A 15,670-nucleotide genomic window follows, 5' to 3' on the forward strand; every position below is an offset into this window, starting at 1 on the left:
AGAAAGGAGATTAGCTTTGTCATCTCCTTTCCCCTGTCAGGGGTGTTTTTCTTTAGTTAATACCAATATCATCTGTCAGATCACATTAAATACAGTACGCAGCACTGAGCTCAGGTCTTGCTTAAATTTAAAAAAAAAAAAAAAAAAAAAAAGTTAACCACATGAGGTTTACTGCATGAAAACTTTGCTTTTCTAACAATCATAATACATATTTTAGACATTACTGTACCAATAGTAAAAATAATTGAATATACCTAAAGCCCATCAGAATCACCTGCATTATTTCAGGTTTTTGAGGGATGTTTGTGTACTAGAAGACCGCTGTAATAAAACTGATCACTTTGTATGTAACTAAACCTCCAGATACACAAGAGAGACAGTGAACTTGTGTGGCAAAGATAGTCTATGAGAGAACTCTCCAAAGTGTGGTGGTATCAGTTCAGTTTTTTTAAAATCAGGATTCACTTGTGATTCCAGTCTCTGAAGTTAAATGTAATTTAGAAAATACTTAACTGCCCAAATAGGCATCTCAAGACATTTCACGATAGTTGCCAAGTGGCAGGACTTGCTCGTAGAAGAGCTCTTAAACTTTCTTGTACTACTAGTGCATACTCTACAATGTAAACTGACTTCACAGGAAATGCAGATGATGTTTCTGTGACGCATGAAAAAGATACAAGACTTGTAATTATTTGCAGAGTTGGCTTTATTTCTGAGCAAAGCACACCAAAACAACCCCAAAACAGCTTGCCACGTGCACATAACGCCCAAACATGAAAAACAAGTCTACGCTGACAAAAATCATCACTGCAGGTGAAACTAATCCAGTCAAAGGAGCAAGGAAAAGATGTTTACAAGCCCTGTTTGGTTTCATGGAGTAACTCATGCTGTTTGATGCACAGGCAGCTGGATTCATTATTCTGACAATGCTCAAAGGTAACCGTTTTGAAGGTGAACCCCTGGAAATTCAGGCTAAAAGGAACTAGCCTTTTAAAAAAAATAAAACAAGCAATTAGTCCAACAAGCAAGGAAGATTTTATCTACAGTGACAGGCCAGGAAAGGCAGGCGTGTACATAAACACACAGCAGGTCTCTGTCCTCTACTATTGGCTTTACTTCACACAACCAGAGCAAAATATGTACAGCTATCATGTTAATGCTACTTAGTATTACTGCTGTACATATAAAGCTACTGTATGCTACAACGCTTAGAGTGCAGAAGTTGACTTTCCAAGAAAGAGGTGTTTCATGAAGTTCACAACAGCTGCAGTCCTTGAAAATCATTACAAATCTACTGCAAATAGTAATACTTTGTTTTAAACTGAAGGGAGCATGCAGTTTTTCCCCTTTCCTCGTGTCCAATTAGTCCCATTCTGTTTAAAGTGAATCCCAGTTGTGTGGCAACTTAAACAAGACTCTTTTTATTCCATTTGTTGCACATAGAAAATGTGTCTAACCAATTTCTCTTAGTCTGATTATAATTTAACATGGTTTCTTTACCATTTGTGTTTAAAGATGTGAAGTAAATCCGGTTCTTCCCAGAATTCCTTTTTCAAGTCGCCAGAAATTGTGTTAGTGGAGGACCATGCGAAACCCATTTGTTTTACTGCCCTTGGCTAGAAAACACTGCCACAGTTGTGCTTTTTTGTTTTGCAAGCAGAACTTTAATACATTCAAGCTGAAAAGAGACAGGCAAGTTTCTGACTAAGTGAAAAGAATAAATGTCAAAAATAACACTAGAAAAAAAACCCAAAAAAACAATACCAGGACTTCATCTGAAACTCATCTGTCTTGTGATTAAACAGCTCTCTTCCAATGTTGGAAACTTTTTACTTCCTGTTATGCATATTAGTAAGTGCTCACAAAAACCTGGAGAACGGCAGCAGGGAGAGAACAAACTTTAGATGACAGAGAACTGGATGCCGTGCTTGTTGAGGCGGTCGACTAGTGTGGTCTTCGCAAACGCAGCTCCTGGAGTATATACTCCTCCCCTGGAGAATGTACAAAATTAACTGTATTAGACCAAGTCCCAGAAATGTCACCAAGTGAGATTCACTTATACATAAAACCACTACGCTTGTGCATTGACTAATATTGAATCATGACAGTGACTCAAATGGTGAAGCAATATATGACATTTTTCACATTCTCACGCACACATTTTGAACTTTGAAGCCGTTTTACACTAATACACACTCACATTTCACAGCAGCATTTAACAGCATGCAGACTTCCATCTGGTTTATGAGTAAATTCAGTCATCCATTTTATTTGGGAGTGAGTTTAAATTATTATTTACATAGACTGGTAAGATATACTTGATGTTTTGTCATGTGATAAAGGCAGAGTACATCCTGGAGAGATCGCCAGTCTATTGCAGGGCTATCACAGAGAGTGAGCAGCACAGTGATGCTGCACTGCTTCCTGTGCGAAGTTTGCATGTTCCCCATGTGCTCTAAATTGACCTTACATGTGAATATGACTATTAATGGTTGTCTGTCTCTCTTAGTTATCCTATGCCAGGTGGTATAGGCTTAAGCCCCTCCCTGTGACCCTGAATTTTATAAGCTGGAGAGGGAGGTTGGGTGGATGAATGTTGTGCTTTGTAATTGAGTGTGAAGTCACATCCAGGTCAGGCGGTAGATGTGGGGGAGTGTTGACTCACTTTTTAGGCAAGGCTGCAGCTTCGTTGAGAAGGGTTAGAGCAGCCTGAACCATGGCGATGGGCGTGGCCACATATCCAGCCTCTGAATAACAGAAAGAAAAATTACTTGGATTAGACTTGGATTGCAAAGAAAGGCCAGGCTGGCTACCTGGGCTAATTTGTATTCCTTTTACTCCAGAGAAACGGTGCCATGTTTCCTGTTTTCAAGGACTTTTAAGAGTCTGCTGCATGGTGATTGCATCAAAGACAAAATCTTGTCTTTGATGACCCTTAATTTCAGATTACCTGGTCCTTGAACCCGTGTGCGGATTTTGGCGCTAGGTTTTTCTTGGGAGGTGTCCTGTTCCTCAGTGTAGCCCTCTCCATAGAAGGTGAACTGGAAGGATGAAGCCTCCATCTAAAACATGCCAGAAAACAGAACACTTTCTTTAGCAGACATAACCTTTTTTGTTCTGTTTTTATTTTCACATGGATTTAAGATTAACTGTAGACTGTTTGTGCTTTACCTGCTTCCTAGTTGGTCCAGCCTTCGAAAACATTCCAAAGGAGAAGAACTCCGGGTACTAAAGGCAAAGATTAAAAACAGATGAGTGTCACAGCATTTCCAAACACCCATGATGTATTTTATACTGTACAGTTACAGTCGACTGATATTATAAATGCAGTAAACCACATTTTGTGTTAGCTTACTTTGATGAGCAGATTCCGTCCAAAACTGAACTTGACCAAGAACAAGAACATCATGCCAGCAAACAACATTTTGATGATGTTTCCGATACCTCCTATTCCTGCATACGCGCCATACTGGACCTGCAGTTTATGATGAGAGGCAGTGAAATACAAGCGGCACAAATGTGAAAAAACAAAGTTGTTGTGTCCTGGACACCACGTCGTCACATGAGATTTTACAAGTGAATCAGCAGACATTTAACACAAGTACAATGTGTGTAAAGCGGTCCCCGGATGTTAAATTTAATAAAAAAAAAAAAAAAAAAAAAAAAGATATTAAAGAGAAACTAGCTAGTAAATAAATAAAAGACTGACCGGAGTGGCTTGACATTCCTCTGTCAGGAAGCGCTGAGTTCTCTTCACAACAGAGGGATCTGAGCCCATGAAGGGCACAGAGTACTGCTGGAGCTCATTACAGTAGAACAGCGCTCCCCTACAAATACAAGCATTTCAGGGATTACACAAAATTATGTGTGGGGCAAGGTGTAATACATGCATTTGTGCACTATGGGACTGTAGAATCTAACAGAAATGATCTTTCTGTTATGTCAAACACACGCTCATATATGCATCTACACATCAGTTTACATCCTATCAGTGGGATCATCACATCTGTGTTATTAGCTGCTTGCATGCACACAGTGGCTCATAACTGCTGCCAGCTATGCTCTTGAAATGGGACAGGTAACAAATTAATACTGGTATATACTAATCAGTACCAAAGTATTGCTAATCCCTTATCCAAATGGTGTTGCTAAAGATTTATATGTAATGTTAATTCATTTAACATGGTTATGATATGGTTGAGCGATAACATTTAAAGATGCTGTGCGGCAGACAGAAGTATTTAGTATCCTCTGTGAAAAAATGTAGTTGCACACAATAAATGTAGAAACGCCCCAAGTACTGCATTTTTTTAATATCTGAACATGGATGCTGTACCGGCATCTTCCATGCAGCCTCATACCTCCACATGAAGCCATCTCAGCCTCAAGTCAAGGTAACACATACTGCTGAATAGTATCAGCTTCGGAGTACTGATAAGTACTGGTATTGACATAAGAATGAATAAAATTCTAACAACCATCCTTCATACTGTCTCCAGACTGTTTTTTTTATGTTCATCCACTGCAATATTTACTCTGAGGCAGGCAATTTGATGCAAATCAAAAAAATACTTTAAATTAGCTTTGTGTACCTGCGTTTAAGCTTTGTGCCAACCGTGGGGAGAGGTTTGTGATTAAACTTTCTCCTAAGATTCTGAAGCTTCTGGCTGTCAGCAAATCCATAGATGGCTGACTGCCATGTGCCATCATGGATACACCCACCCTGTCAGAAGAAAACAGAAACACGCGCACACACACACGTGAAATAAGAAAATATGGAGACCATACGTAAGAATTACTGAGCACAAGTACAGAAGAACGTGTGTAATGAAGCTTAAACAACAAGCTGGTTCACAGATTCATACCTCAGCTCCTGCACTGACAGTCAGGAAGCTCTCCACGGCAGTCAGTGTGCCTGTGGATAAACAAATACACAAGTTTATATCATTAAATCATTAACTCCATAGCCCTGTCAAAGAGAGCTTAAATTTGAATAATATTGTGTATATGAACATGTATACTGAATGTGTAGACTGTGTCACTATTTGCATACCCTTGAACTGGTCTCTGGTGTAGAGGACCCCCATGTCTGCAGGAATGGAGTCAAATCCACAGCTCCCAATGATGTACACACCTTTTTCAGCTGCCTGGCTGCTGTAGTTCAATTGCATGCCCTCCAGAAACTAGATAACAGCAGAAAGAAACTCAAGTTAAGGCGCACGCAGACACGCGCACGCATGCACATGCACGCACGCACAAAAAGTCTTACATTTCTACGATTTTTTTTAAAAACCTTTTTGCATTTTCTTAATTAAAGCATGAACAAGACAATTTGCCAAAAACACCTAAATATACTGTCACTGGAGGAAAGATTTTTTTATTTTTACAAATGCAAAAAACACCATGTTCTCAATTCTTAAGGAGGGTTATATTTCATGTAGCTTTCATGCAACCTTTTGGAAATGATAAATAGTCAGGGAATACACATAAACCTAATAAAAACTAAATTCGGATCACCAAAGCGTCTGCATCTGTGTTGCAGTAGGACTTATTGCGTCACACATGAGCACCTGACAGTAAGGCAGCTGTTGCTGTCATGGGACCCAGTGAGAAATAATTTTGTCTAACTAGCTGCAGCATCAAACTCAGCACATCTCCCATTTATTTCTAAACAAGAGCTGAATGTTAGCTTTGTGCACAGTAGAGGTGGGAATCACCATACATCCCACGATACGATATTATCACAATACTTAACGCACGATACAATATTATTGCAATTTTATTTTTTTTTTATTATTATTATTATTATTATTATTATTATTATTATTTAATATATTATATTATTATTATTTATTTATGAAAACTATGCAGCCCATTCAGCAACTGAAGAATTTGAAAGTAAATTAAAACAAAATATAATTTTACATTAAATAAAAAAGTTTTAAACTTAATTAAAATAAAACATGTCTTAATTTAAAATAAGTAAACTGTCATGTTTATTGCTGCCAAAAAAAAGTTAAACACATTTGGACAGTGAAGGAATGTCAGGATTCTTGCTCAGAAAAAGGATCAACATGCTCTGAAGTCAGAGCACAAAAACCTTTTTTGTAACAAAATATCGATTTCTGCTGTCCCTGTATCGATACATTATTAGCAAACAAAATATCACGATACTACACAGTATCGATTTTTTCCCCCACCCCTAGTGCACAGTTCTAAATCATGTTTACCAGTGTGTGTGTGTGTGTGTCTGTGTTTTCCTCAAGCCAACATCAAACCCGAGGAAACCTTCATACATTACAGTACAAACCTGAGGCTCCCCACTGATGTCAATATGGTGTGCTCCATTTTCCACGCAGGCTTTGACCACTGGCTCCCCATAGAATCTGTACTATAAACACAGACAGAAACTAATTGAATTACTTAATTTTCACAATTTTAAAAATTGGCCATTTTCCCCACTGCGAAATCCTTGTGCTACACAGGTGAAAATCCATCTTCTCCAACACACATCACGTAGCATTTGCTCTCAGGTACCAGTGTCTTTGCTCCCCTTAATTGTTCAACATGAAACGATCCCTCCCTGGCTTTCCACACAAAAACAATTTGCAGCAAATCCTGTTGAACGTGTTCACTTCGTTGCCAGGTGTTAACACACTGGTTTATTTTAGATACGCAAGCAAAACCTAATATAAAAACTGTGTCTGAGTTTGAAGAAAGCTGGCAGGGTGCTGCTGTGCATTACAATTGTGGTTACTGTAGTCGAAGAATTTGATTAAATAATACAAACAAACCTGAATGATGCACAGGATGCAATTCAGTGGTGCTGGAAACCCACTCTTCATTCCAACTTTAACATAATGCTAGCTATTGTGTGCTACACGTCAGTAGCCTTCATTGTGTGAATGTAAGCTGAAGTGAACGCTGCTCTGAGTGAGTGAGTGAGTGAGTGAGTGAGTGAGTGAGTGAGAGAGAGAGAGAGAGAGAGAGAGAGAGAGAGAGAAAGACAGAGATTCAAAGAAGGAGAAAGAGAAAGAGATGGGGGTGATAACTTATTCTTATGCCAAAGCAGGATGCCATCACACTAATCTTGGCAGTTTGTGTGAGAGAAAACTAGTTTATGTCATGACATGGAGCAAGTAATAATACACAAACACAAGCTTCTGTGGAACTGTCAACTTACAGGCCCGACGCAGTTGAGAACAATCACAGCCTGTTTGCACATGGCTGTAAGGGAGTCTGGTTCCCCGACATCTGCGACGATGATGTCCACCTCCGCCCTCAGCTCAGGCTTACCTACACACACACACAAAGTCACATAAGTAACAGCATTTTCATTCGTTTCATATAAACCAATGAAAGTCCAGTTCACTGGACTTTCATTGGTTTATATGGAAGTCCAATGAATATGTCTGGCAGCATATTCACAGGCAGTGCTATTACACCCCAGCTATCACACTACTATCCGAGCAAATATGCAAAGTCGGTCACTTATTTTTGTCTGTGTAAACATTTTCTGTCATACTGTTAAAATTACAAGGAGCTATGATGATTGTTTCAAACTGGATGAAATGAGGGACTGCATAAAGGTCCAGAACATGAACTGTGTTAACTGGGAATCAGGAAAAAGCTACTAAAGTCTATGAATAAAAACATGAACTTGTAAATGATTATAACAGGTAAAAAAAATGAAGCCAGCCTCCTAAAGGAATATTAAAAGTTTTGCCCTGATGAGATTAGCCTAGTTTAGTCAAATGAATATAAAAAGCCCCAAGTCATTTTACAGTCTGACAGAAGAGCAAGTGGTCACAGACACACATCTGTGGAGAATGAAGATGAAAAATATTACTTATGTGTAAAATATACTGTTTTGTTATTCCTGAGTTTGAGTTTTAACCAATAGACGTGCAAATGTGTGAGAACTCTGTACAGCATTCGAGTGAAAACGAGGACAACATAGTGTAAAAGAATGCAGATGCTGCACAGGCTGGAAGAAATATCTTGAATAACTAAGACATTAAACAGCATGAGTAATTTTAAAATGTGCCACTGTAACTATAGAAAGCCTCTAGAAGACAAACAAACACATAAGCCATCTTCAGTGCTCACTGAGAGGCTGGACTAGAGTGTTGTCATGGACGGGGATAGTACAGCGAACTGGTATGTTCCATCAGCTGTTGCACACTCCCTGAAGAGAAAGCCGAAGAGGATTGGACAATAGAATAACAATCTAATCCTTTGGAAACTTGAATCACTATAACAACAACAGAATAGCTCCCTGATCTTCAGCTAGTGATGGACTCAATTATCCATGTTTAGCGTGTTGCATAGATACAAATCATCAACCTGGAAACTTACTGCCATTCTAAATATGTTTAGTATATATCTGTTATTCCACACCACATTTTTGAATATATTCCTGTGAATAGTATTTCTATTTCTGCTCTGTGACTGCAGCAGCAATGGCAGAATTCCACGTGCTATTGATTATTTGACATATAAACTGATGATATTTTACTTGGATTTTCTGTTTGGGAAAATAAGACATTCTGTTAGATAAGAAAATAATCATGCGATGCATTCCTAGTTTCTTCCTCTGAAGGAATTAAACTGCACTATTTTGTTTGAAATGTTAATTAAAATAATGTTTATTTAGTTGATCAAGCAATAAGAGGCTGAGATAAGAACAATTTACAGCTTACTGTTTCAACAACTGGCAAAACTACTTCATAAACACTTTCATTTGATTATTTGCAAGTTGATTTAAGCATGTAACAAAATATAGTCATAGATTTTGAATTTTAACAGAGTAACGTATCTTATCTATAGTAGAAGAAGAATTATTAAGGATTAACCTTTGGTTGCAACATCAGCTTTACTGTACTTTGAGTTGAGGGTCAAAGTCACAGCAAATTCAATGTAACCCTGGCAATGTAACCATGTTTTAAGAAAACAATAACTGTAGCCCTGCATTTTTTATTATTATTTTTAAATTGCAAACAACACAAACAACCCTTTGTGAAGACATCCCAGCGTCAATAAGCATATGCGCTCATTTCTCCTCCTCAGGCTTCTTGCGGTAACAAATTGAAGTAGTGCATGCATTTCATCTATATCTTTATTTTATTATGTAAACAGTCTGTAAGTACGGATTTGTGTTTTTCCAGTTTTAATTTTCATTTCATTTAATTAAAATGTTTAAGTCAACAAGAATACCCTTATTTTAGTGACTATTTGCTTGTATATGCACAGCTTATGGGATCAATCGGATACATACTGAGTGCTCCGGCGGCCTGCTCCAGAACTTTTTCCAGCTTCTGTTTGCTCCTACCGGCCACGGCCCACTTCAAGCTCCCCTTTGGACCCTCGGACGCCGTCCGGGCTACCTCTTCCACCACAAACTGGCCCGTGAACCCGGAGGCTCCGAAGATAACCAGATGGTACGGCCTGCTTGAAGATGTTTCTACACGCGCCATAGTGACAGCAGACAAGCTCGCACAGACACCTGCAGCCCTTCCAGGATCCTGGATCCAGTCTGACAGCCTGGCAGACTGCGTGCGTTTTTACGGCGCTCCTTGGTCTACTTCCGTAGCAGGATAATATGCTAATATGCTAGTAGATATTGACAGCAGTGGGAGTTTTTAGCTGTTTAAACAATTTCTTCCAAAGGAACTGGAGTTATTATATTATATTTAGGACAAAATTCTATGTATTGTTTAGTTTTCTGCGAAATATGTGTAACTTATATTGATTTATTCCTGTTTTTGAAAGTGTTTCTACGCTAGCCATATTAGGCCGACTACTTCCGCGAGTGTTCTGATTGGCCTACGCAGTAGTCGCCTGTCAGTGACGAAAGCAGCTGCGTCTTTAACACCACGAGTGTTGCAAAAACAAGGCACGCAGGGTTAGGTCAGGATGCGGTGGGTTCAATGTCACAGAGTTTTTCCAGCGAGCAGATAGACGAGAGTAAACGTTAAAGTCTGGATGTCTTCAGATTTGAAGCAACTGCTGGATAATCTGCAGTGAGGTATGCTCGCGTTTTTCACTATTACATAACCGTTTGATATGATAGCTTTAAGAGAGGTAGCTAGCGCACTGCTAGCCTCTCGGCTAACAACTTTAGGTTTTAAAAATGTCTCTCGGGTTCAGGTTGTTTTGCGCCCTTTTGACAATTAAACAATATGTGTGAGCTCCACTGTAAACTCTACTGTGATGTTGATAAGGTTAAGTAATAGTCAGCACGTGTGCTTGCTTATGAAAACCCACCCACGTGCTATCAGATGGGATTGTTCTGACTAGGGTGCACCGGTGTTTGCCAGTGCAATCGTGAAATTGTCTATGCTAGCGGTCGATTATTTTATTATACACTCTTGAAATTGGGTATTTGACCACCAAGCTGAGCAAGAGTAGGTAAAAGAAGAATGTGTGAGAAATGACATTTAGTCTTACAACGTATTCGTGTTTGTACGTATGTTTTTTGTTTTCTTCTCCCCTTATTGTCTCATCTTCCTTAAACTTAATATCAATTTCCATAGTTATGTTTCTGACAAAGCTCTAACGGTCTACCAAACCTCCCACCGGTCTCTCACCCACGCCCCAGTGTATTTGCCTTCAGGAAATCTAATCCTTGTTCTCCAGCGTCTTTGAGAGGTTCCCCTCATAGGCACCAAATCCGACTTTTTTCCAAATGTTACACTTTTTCCCTCCCCTTTGAAAACTTCTCAGTTCCTTCATCCCTGTGGGGTTAAGAGCCTGAGTGTTCACACCTTGGAAACGTCTGGCATCGATTACTGCAACTCATTACTTTGGTTTTCCTCTGAAGTCCATCCATGCCATTCCCTTTCCTGTCTGAAAATGCACCTGTTTAAACGAGCATATTTACTCTTAATGTCTTCCACCTTTTTATATGTTAACTTGTTTTATTGATTTGATATTTTCTTTTTTTTTATATACTTATGTGTTTAACTCTTCTGCATAAGGTGACCTTGAGTGTGCCCTAAAATCAAATGTGTTATTGCCTTTAATAATATTTCATGTCATTATAGTTATTGTGATTCTTCTTTTCTCCTTCTGTGCTGTAGCCTCTCATAAAGGTCATCCACCATGTCCACCCAGATTTGCAGAGTGGTGGAGCTACTGCTCCGCTCTGCTTGCTGCCATACTGTCAGAGGTCAATCTTGTTTGAGCAAGGCAGTGTGGACCCCTGTGGGTCCCTCTAGCCTCTGTGCCTCTGGTGTGTCTGTGCTTCAAAGGAGGGCCTACAGTCTGGACTCCCTGTCTTTGGGTCCTGGTCGGCCCTCACTTGGTCCAAACTCTCAACAGCCCCGTTCAGAAAGGACGTCCCCTTCTTCTGCACTCGCACACAGGAACCTGTCTGCTGTAGCTGTACAGGTAGATAATTTATTTCGGCTCTGATTGAAGACGATAGCCGTATACTGCATTTATATTGGTTGTAATTGTATGTTTCACTTTCATACTTGTATCTATTATACTTATATGTAGCATTGTAGTCTATGATCAACTTTATTTTTTTACTGCTATTATCTGACAGTATCTGCATTCCTGTAGGTACAATACAATCTGCACAAAATCAGCATATTTTGCTGGATTTGAGGTTGTTGTAGCTTTTTAAGGCTACTTGATCCACTCAATGTGTACAAAAAAGTATGCGTTCCTGGAAAATGCATGCATACATCAGTTGCTTTTTGTTTTGTTTTTTTCATAAAATAATGAAAAACAACTCAGCCCTGAAAACAACTCAAGTTTTTTAGTATAACTTGAGCTCTTTATACTGACAGTGCTGTTCACCCACTGTGTGCATTTGTGTGTTCTTACAGGGCCAGTGTCGTCCTCTGTGCCAGTATGATTTCCTGGACCTTGGGGAGGTAGAGGAGAATGTACGACGGGCTCAGGGCTGCAAAAAAATCAGACACTTCATAGTGGACCCGGACCTGGCTAATCTGGTAGCACAGCATCTAGGACCTGATCTACAAGATACTAAAACTGTTATCTTTGAATGTAATCCAGGTATGGGTTTATCTCTACAGTGTTGTGCAGCATTCTTCCATCTCTGCACAGATGATGACGACAAACTTAGTGTTTTTTGTTTGTTTGTTTTTGTAATTTTTTAAACACATTGATATATTCAAATGTTATACTTTCTTATTATTGATGCATTTGTGCTTGTCTTTTTCAGGTCCTGGGGTATTGACTAGGACTCTGTTAAATGCTGGAGCTCAGAGAGTTGTTGCTCTTGAAGGTGATAGGTCTTTTCTACATGACCTGCAGGTAACTTTAACATCTCCATCTCATAATACTGGTTTTTGTATCTTTACAAAGTCCCTTGTATTAACCTAAAAATTGTAAAGTGTCATATGTCAACAGTTAATATTTCTCGTTGATGTATAATCCACACAAATAAATGTTCCCCTTTCTAGGAGCTAGAAGGCCGGCTTGATGGTCAGCTGGAAGTAGTTCACTGTGACTACTTTAAACTAGACCCCATTGGTCTTGGCAATGTGAAACCCCCAGCTATGTTCACCGATAAACTCTTCACTGACCTGGGAATCTCAGAATCTGCTTGGACTGATGGTGAGGAAAAACATAAAGGATTTTTATCCCTCCCCCTCTCACTGCAAACTACTTACTTTTGTGCTCAATAGTGCCTTGAATCCTAATTGGAGCAGACAAAATTTAAAAATTTCATAACAGGAACTTTTTCAGTCTTGAAATATATATTTTTAAAAAAGGAATAAGCTCATACTTTGTTTACAGCTTTTAACACATTTTACAGCATTGCATGAGTTTTGTACCAGCCCATTAAAGTGTGTCTTTTGGTAAAATGCCTTTGTCTAGACATCCCAGTGAAGGTGGTGGGTATCCTGCCGCAGCGTAATGAGCGTGGCATGCTGCTGAAGATGGTTTATGCTTTGTTTGAGCGGCTGTCTGTCTACAGATATGGAAGAATAGAGCTCAACCTCTTCGTAAGCGAGAAGGAATACCTGGTAATTGAACAACAGTATTTTAAGCTGTGTAGAAATGACTGTTAGAGTACAAATTAGCCTGTATTTTTGTGTTAATTGGATGGATGATGTAGATTAAACATATTCTTGTACTTCCTGATGTTTTTCAGGGGCAGCTTTAAGCTAAGTTGCATCTGTACTAGTCTTCCCTGCATTATCATATTTATGCTGATAACACAACCTGTAGTTGCGACGAGTGTCTGCTCACTCATTAATCATTAATCTGACTTTCTTTAATCCTTGTGTAAAATATCCAACAACGGTTATCTCTCCATCAGAAACTGGTGGCGCGCCCTGGTGAAATGATGTACTACAGAGCCTTTGGCGTCCTCTGGCAGATGGCCTGTGAGATTGAGCTACTGCATAAGGTACAATATGAGGCAGAGCACTTTCTGTTAATGCAATTGGGCAAAAACCAGTGATTTAAACAGATGTTTTATAGAAATGTTTGTTATTTTTGTCTCTGTGTAGGTGCCGTGGGAGTCATTTGTGGTGTCATCAAAGCAAGGCGTACCTAGCTCTAAAGGCAAGGTAAGGAAGGGAATAGGCTCAATAACTGTAATTGGGTAACCTTGATTGTATTTTATATTTATGGTAAATGGCCTGTATTTGTATAGCCCTTTAATTAGTTCCTATGGACCCCAAAGCGCTTTACACTACATTCAGTCATCCATCCATTCACACACTGGTGATGGCAAGCTACATTGTAGCCACAGCTGCCCTGGGGCGCACTGACATTTCCCCTCGTCCTCTCCTCAGCTTCCAAATGATCACCTGTGCCTGGTGCGCCTGCGCCCACGGGCAGATCTGTTCTCTGCAGGACTGACTCCCTCCAACGCATCAACTCTACTGATGATGATCAAACAGTGTCTGGCAAAGAGGAAGGTCAAGCTCATTGACAGGCTCAAGTAAGCAGTGCACACACTGAATTGTCTAGATTAAATAGCCAAAATATTGCACATGTATTAGAGATGTGCTCTTACTGTAACAACTGTACACACACCAGTTTAACACCGGTCTAGTTACTTTGAAAAAAAACCCTACATTTCCACATATTTGAGAGCTTTTGTTTTTTTGTTTTTTTTTGTTGTTGCCAACGTTCTTTCCAATTCAACAAAACAAGCCTTTGTGCTATTAATAACATAAACCAAAGTGTACTGATTATTTGATTATTCCAGGGTGGATGCTCTTACCTTAGAAAAGTACCATAATTTAATCCAGAGATATCCGTTTCTGCAGAATCTTTGTCAAAGTCTTAAATGTCTTTGAAAGTTTCAAATATTTGGGCAGTTCCAGGATTTATAAGCTACACAGGATGGTTTTTGTCTTGAGAGGGGAAACATTTAGGACAGTTTGAGCAAGTATTATCTGTGCAGTCTCTTCAACTGTAATACACCATGCCTTTAGTGCTTCTTACAGAAGTTAGGACCATTTCCATTTAAAGAAAACAACAGTGGACAGAATCTGTTAGTTGCCAATCATTGGTGAGTGGTTTTAAGCTTCTTTTGCTATTCCTTACTGTGTCTCTTATTTTTTTTGTTTTCTAGTCTCTGGTCACCAGACAGTGGCAGTAAACTGTTATCAGAGATGGGCATGTCGGAGGACATACTGACAGGCCACGTTTTTCCAGAGGAGTATCTTAGACTGTTCCAGCTGATGGACAAGAGCCAGGAATTCACACAGAGCTGGCTTTACGAAGAAATCTTGGAGAACACACAGAGGGAGGGTTGGGGCTAAAACCTAGACAAACAGACCATATATGTATGATTTACAGTGTGCATACAAACACGTGTGCTATACTGATTATGTAATATAGATGATGATAATAATATAATATGTGGCAGAACTTGGAGATGCAGTTGTGATGTTATCACAGTTGTATTTGTTACTGAAATGATTTAAACGTGACTGTGACAAACTCCACAAACTTCAGGGCCGCAGAGGAAGGACGTCAAATGTTTCGATAAAGTGAGATTCTCAAGAGGGGCGATTTCAGAGAAACGCACTTAAATATGACACTTGGTCTTTAGCAATGAGAGAAGGGGGAAAATGCTACTGTAATTAAAGTAAAAAAAACGGTCTTAACAGTTACGTTTCTGCGTTATCACCAGAATCTCTGTTAACACCCAAATGGGTTTGTTCAAAAGAGGATACAAAATTTCTTAATTTTGCATGTGCTGTAATCGACGACTAGTACCGCTGCAGTTTTACTGAACAAAACCCCCAAGGTTTTGATACATAATCAAGGAGTGCTGAGTGGCGTCTGTCTTGTATATTTTTGTGTAATCAGTTGCAAGTCCATAAGCTAAAATGTGTGTAATGCCATGTTTTCAGGACTGTGTGAGCTGTGAATGTGATGATTTCTAAACTGATCATTAAATCAGAATTTTCACATGTGGAGGAAAAAAAAATAGCTTAAGTGTTGTTTTATTTTTGGACCAGTGTAGATGCTTTGGACTGACTAAATTAATTACTTTGCTATCCTGATCATTGAAAACCTGTTGATTTTAGTTTTGTTTATACAATAATGTGCTAATACCTCATACAAGTGTCTGGTTTTATGTAATACATCTGTAGCAAAAAAATGAAATAAATAATTTTACAGTATTTTTTTTTTCCCAACTGATGAGCATGAATTGAAGCTAAAA

At 39.1% G+C, this 15,670-nt stretch overlaps 2 protein-coding genes across 2 annotated transcripts; one reads left to right on the forward strand and one right to left on the reverse strand.

Moving 5' to 3' along the window:
- Nucleotides 1-682: 682 nt before the first annotated feature.
- Nucleotides 683-9,726, reverse strand: LOC308397844 (saccharopine dehydrogenase-like oxidoreductase). Its single transcript, XM_080884047.1, has 12 exons — nt 9,278-9,726; nt 7,184-7,296; nt 6,311-6,391; nt 5,054-5,183; nt 4,866-4,915; nt 4,593-4,723; nt 3,710-3,827; nt 3,356-3,475; nt 3,172-3,228; nt 2,951-3,062; nt 2,666-2,747; nt 683-1,991 (listed from the first exon to the last, which is right to left on the reverse strand). The coding sequence occupies exons 1-12, from the start codon at nt 9,474-9,476 to the stop codon at nt 1,901-1,903; spliced, it is 1,284 nt and encodes a 427-aa protein (XP_080740173.1). The 5' UTR covers nt 9,477-9,726; the 3' UTR covers nt 683-1,900.
- A 146-nt stretch (nt 9,727-9,872) lies between these two features.
- tfb2m (transcription factor B2, mitochondrial) lies at nt 9,873-15,629 on the forward strand. The gene is made up of 10 exons (XM_080884046.1): nt 9,873-10,027; nt 11,082-11,391; nt 11,838-12,027; nt 12,197-12,288; nt 12,438-12,591; nt 12,856-13,004; nt 13,301-13,390; nt 13,494-13,553; nt 13,782-13,930; nt 14,570-15,629. The coding sequence occupies exons 2-10, from the start codon at nt 11,104-11,106 to the stop codon at nt 14,757-14,759; spliced, it is 1,362 nt and encodes a 453-aa protein (XP_080740172.1). The 5' UTR covers nt 9,873-10,027; nt 11,082-11,103; the 3' UTR covers nt 14,760-15,629.
- Nucleotides 15,630-15,670: the final 41 nt, after the last annotated feature.

Source organism: Rhamphochromis sp. 'chilingali', assembly GCF_963969265.1.
Source record: "Rhamphochromis sp. 'chilingali' genome assembly, chromosome: 6".
NCBI lineage: Eukaryota > Metazoa > Chordata > Actinopteri > Cichliformes > Cichlidae > Rhamphochromis > Rhamphochromis sp. 'chilingali'.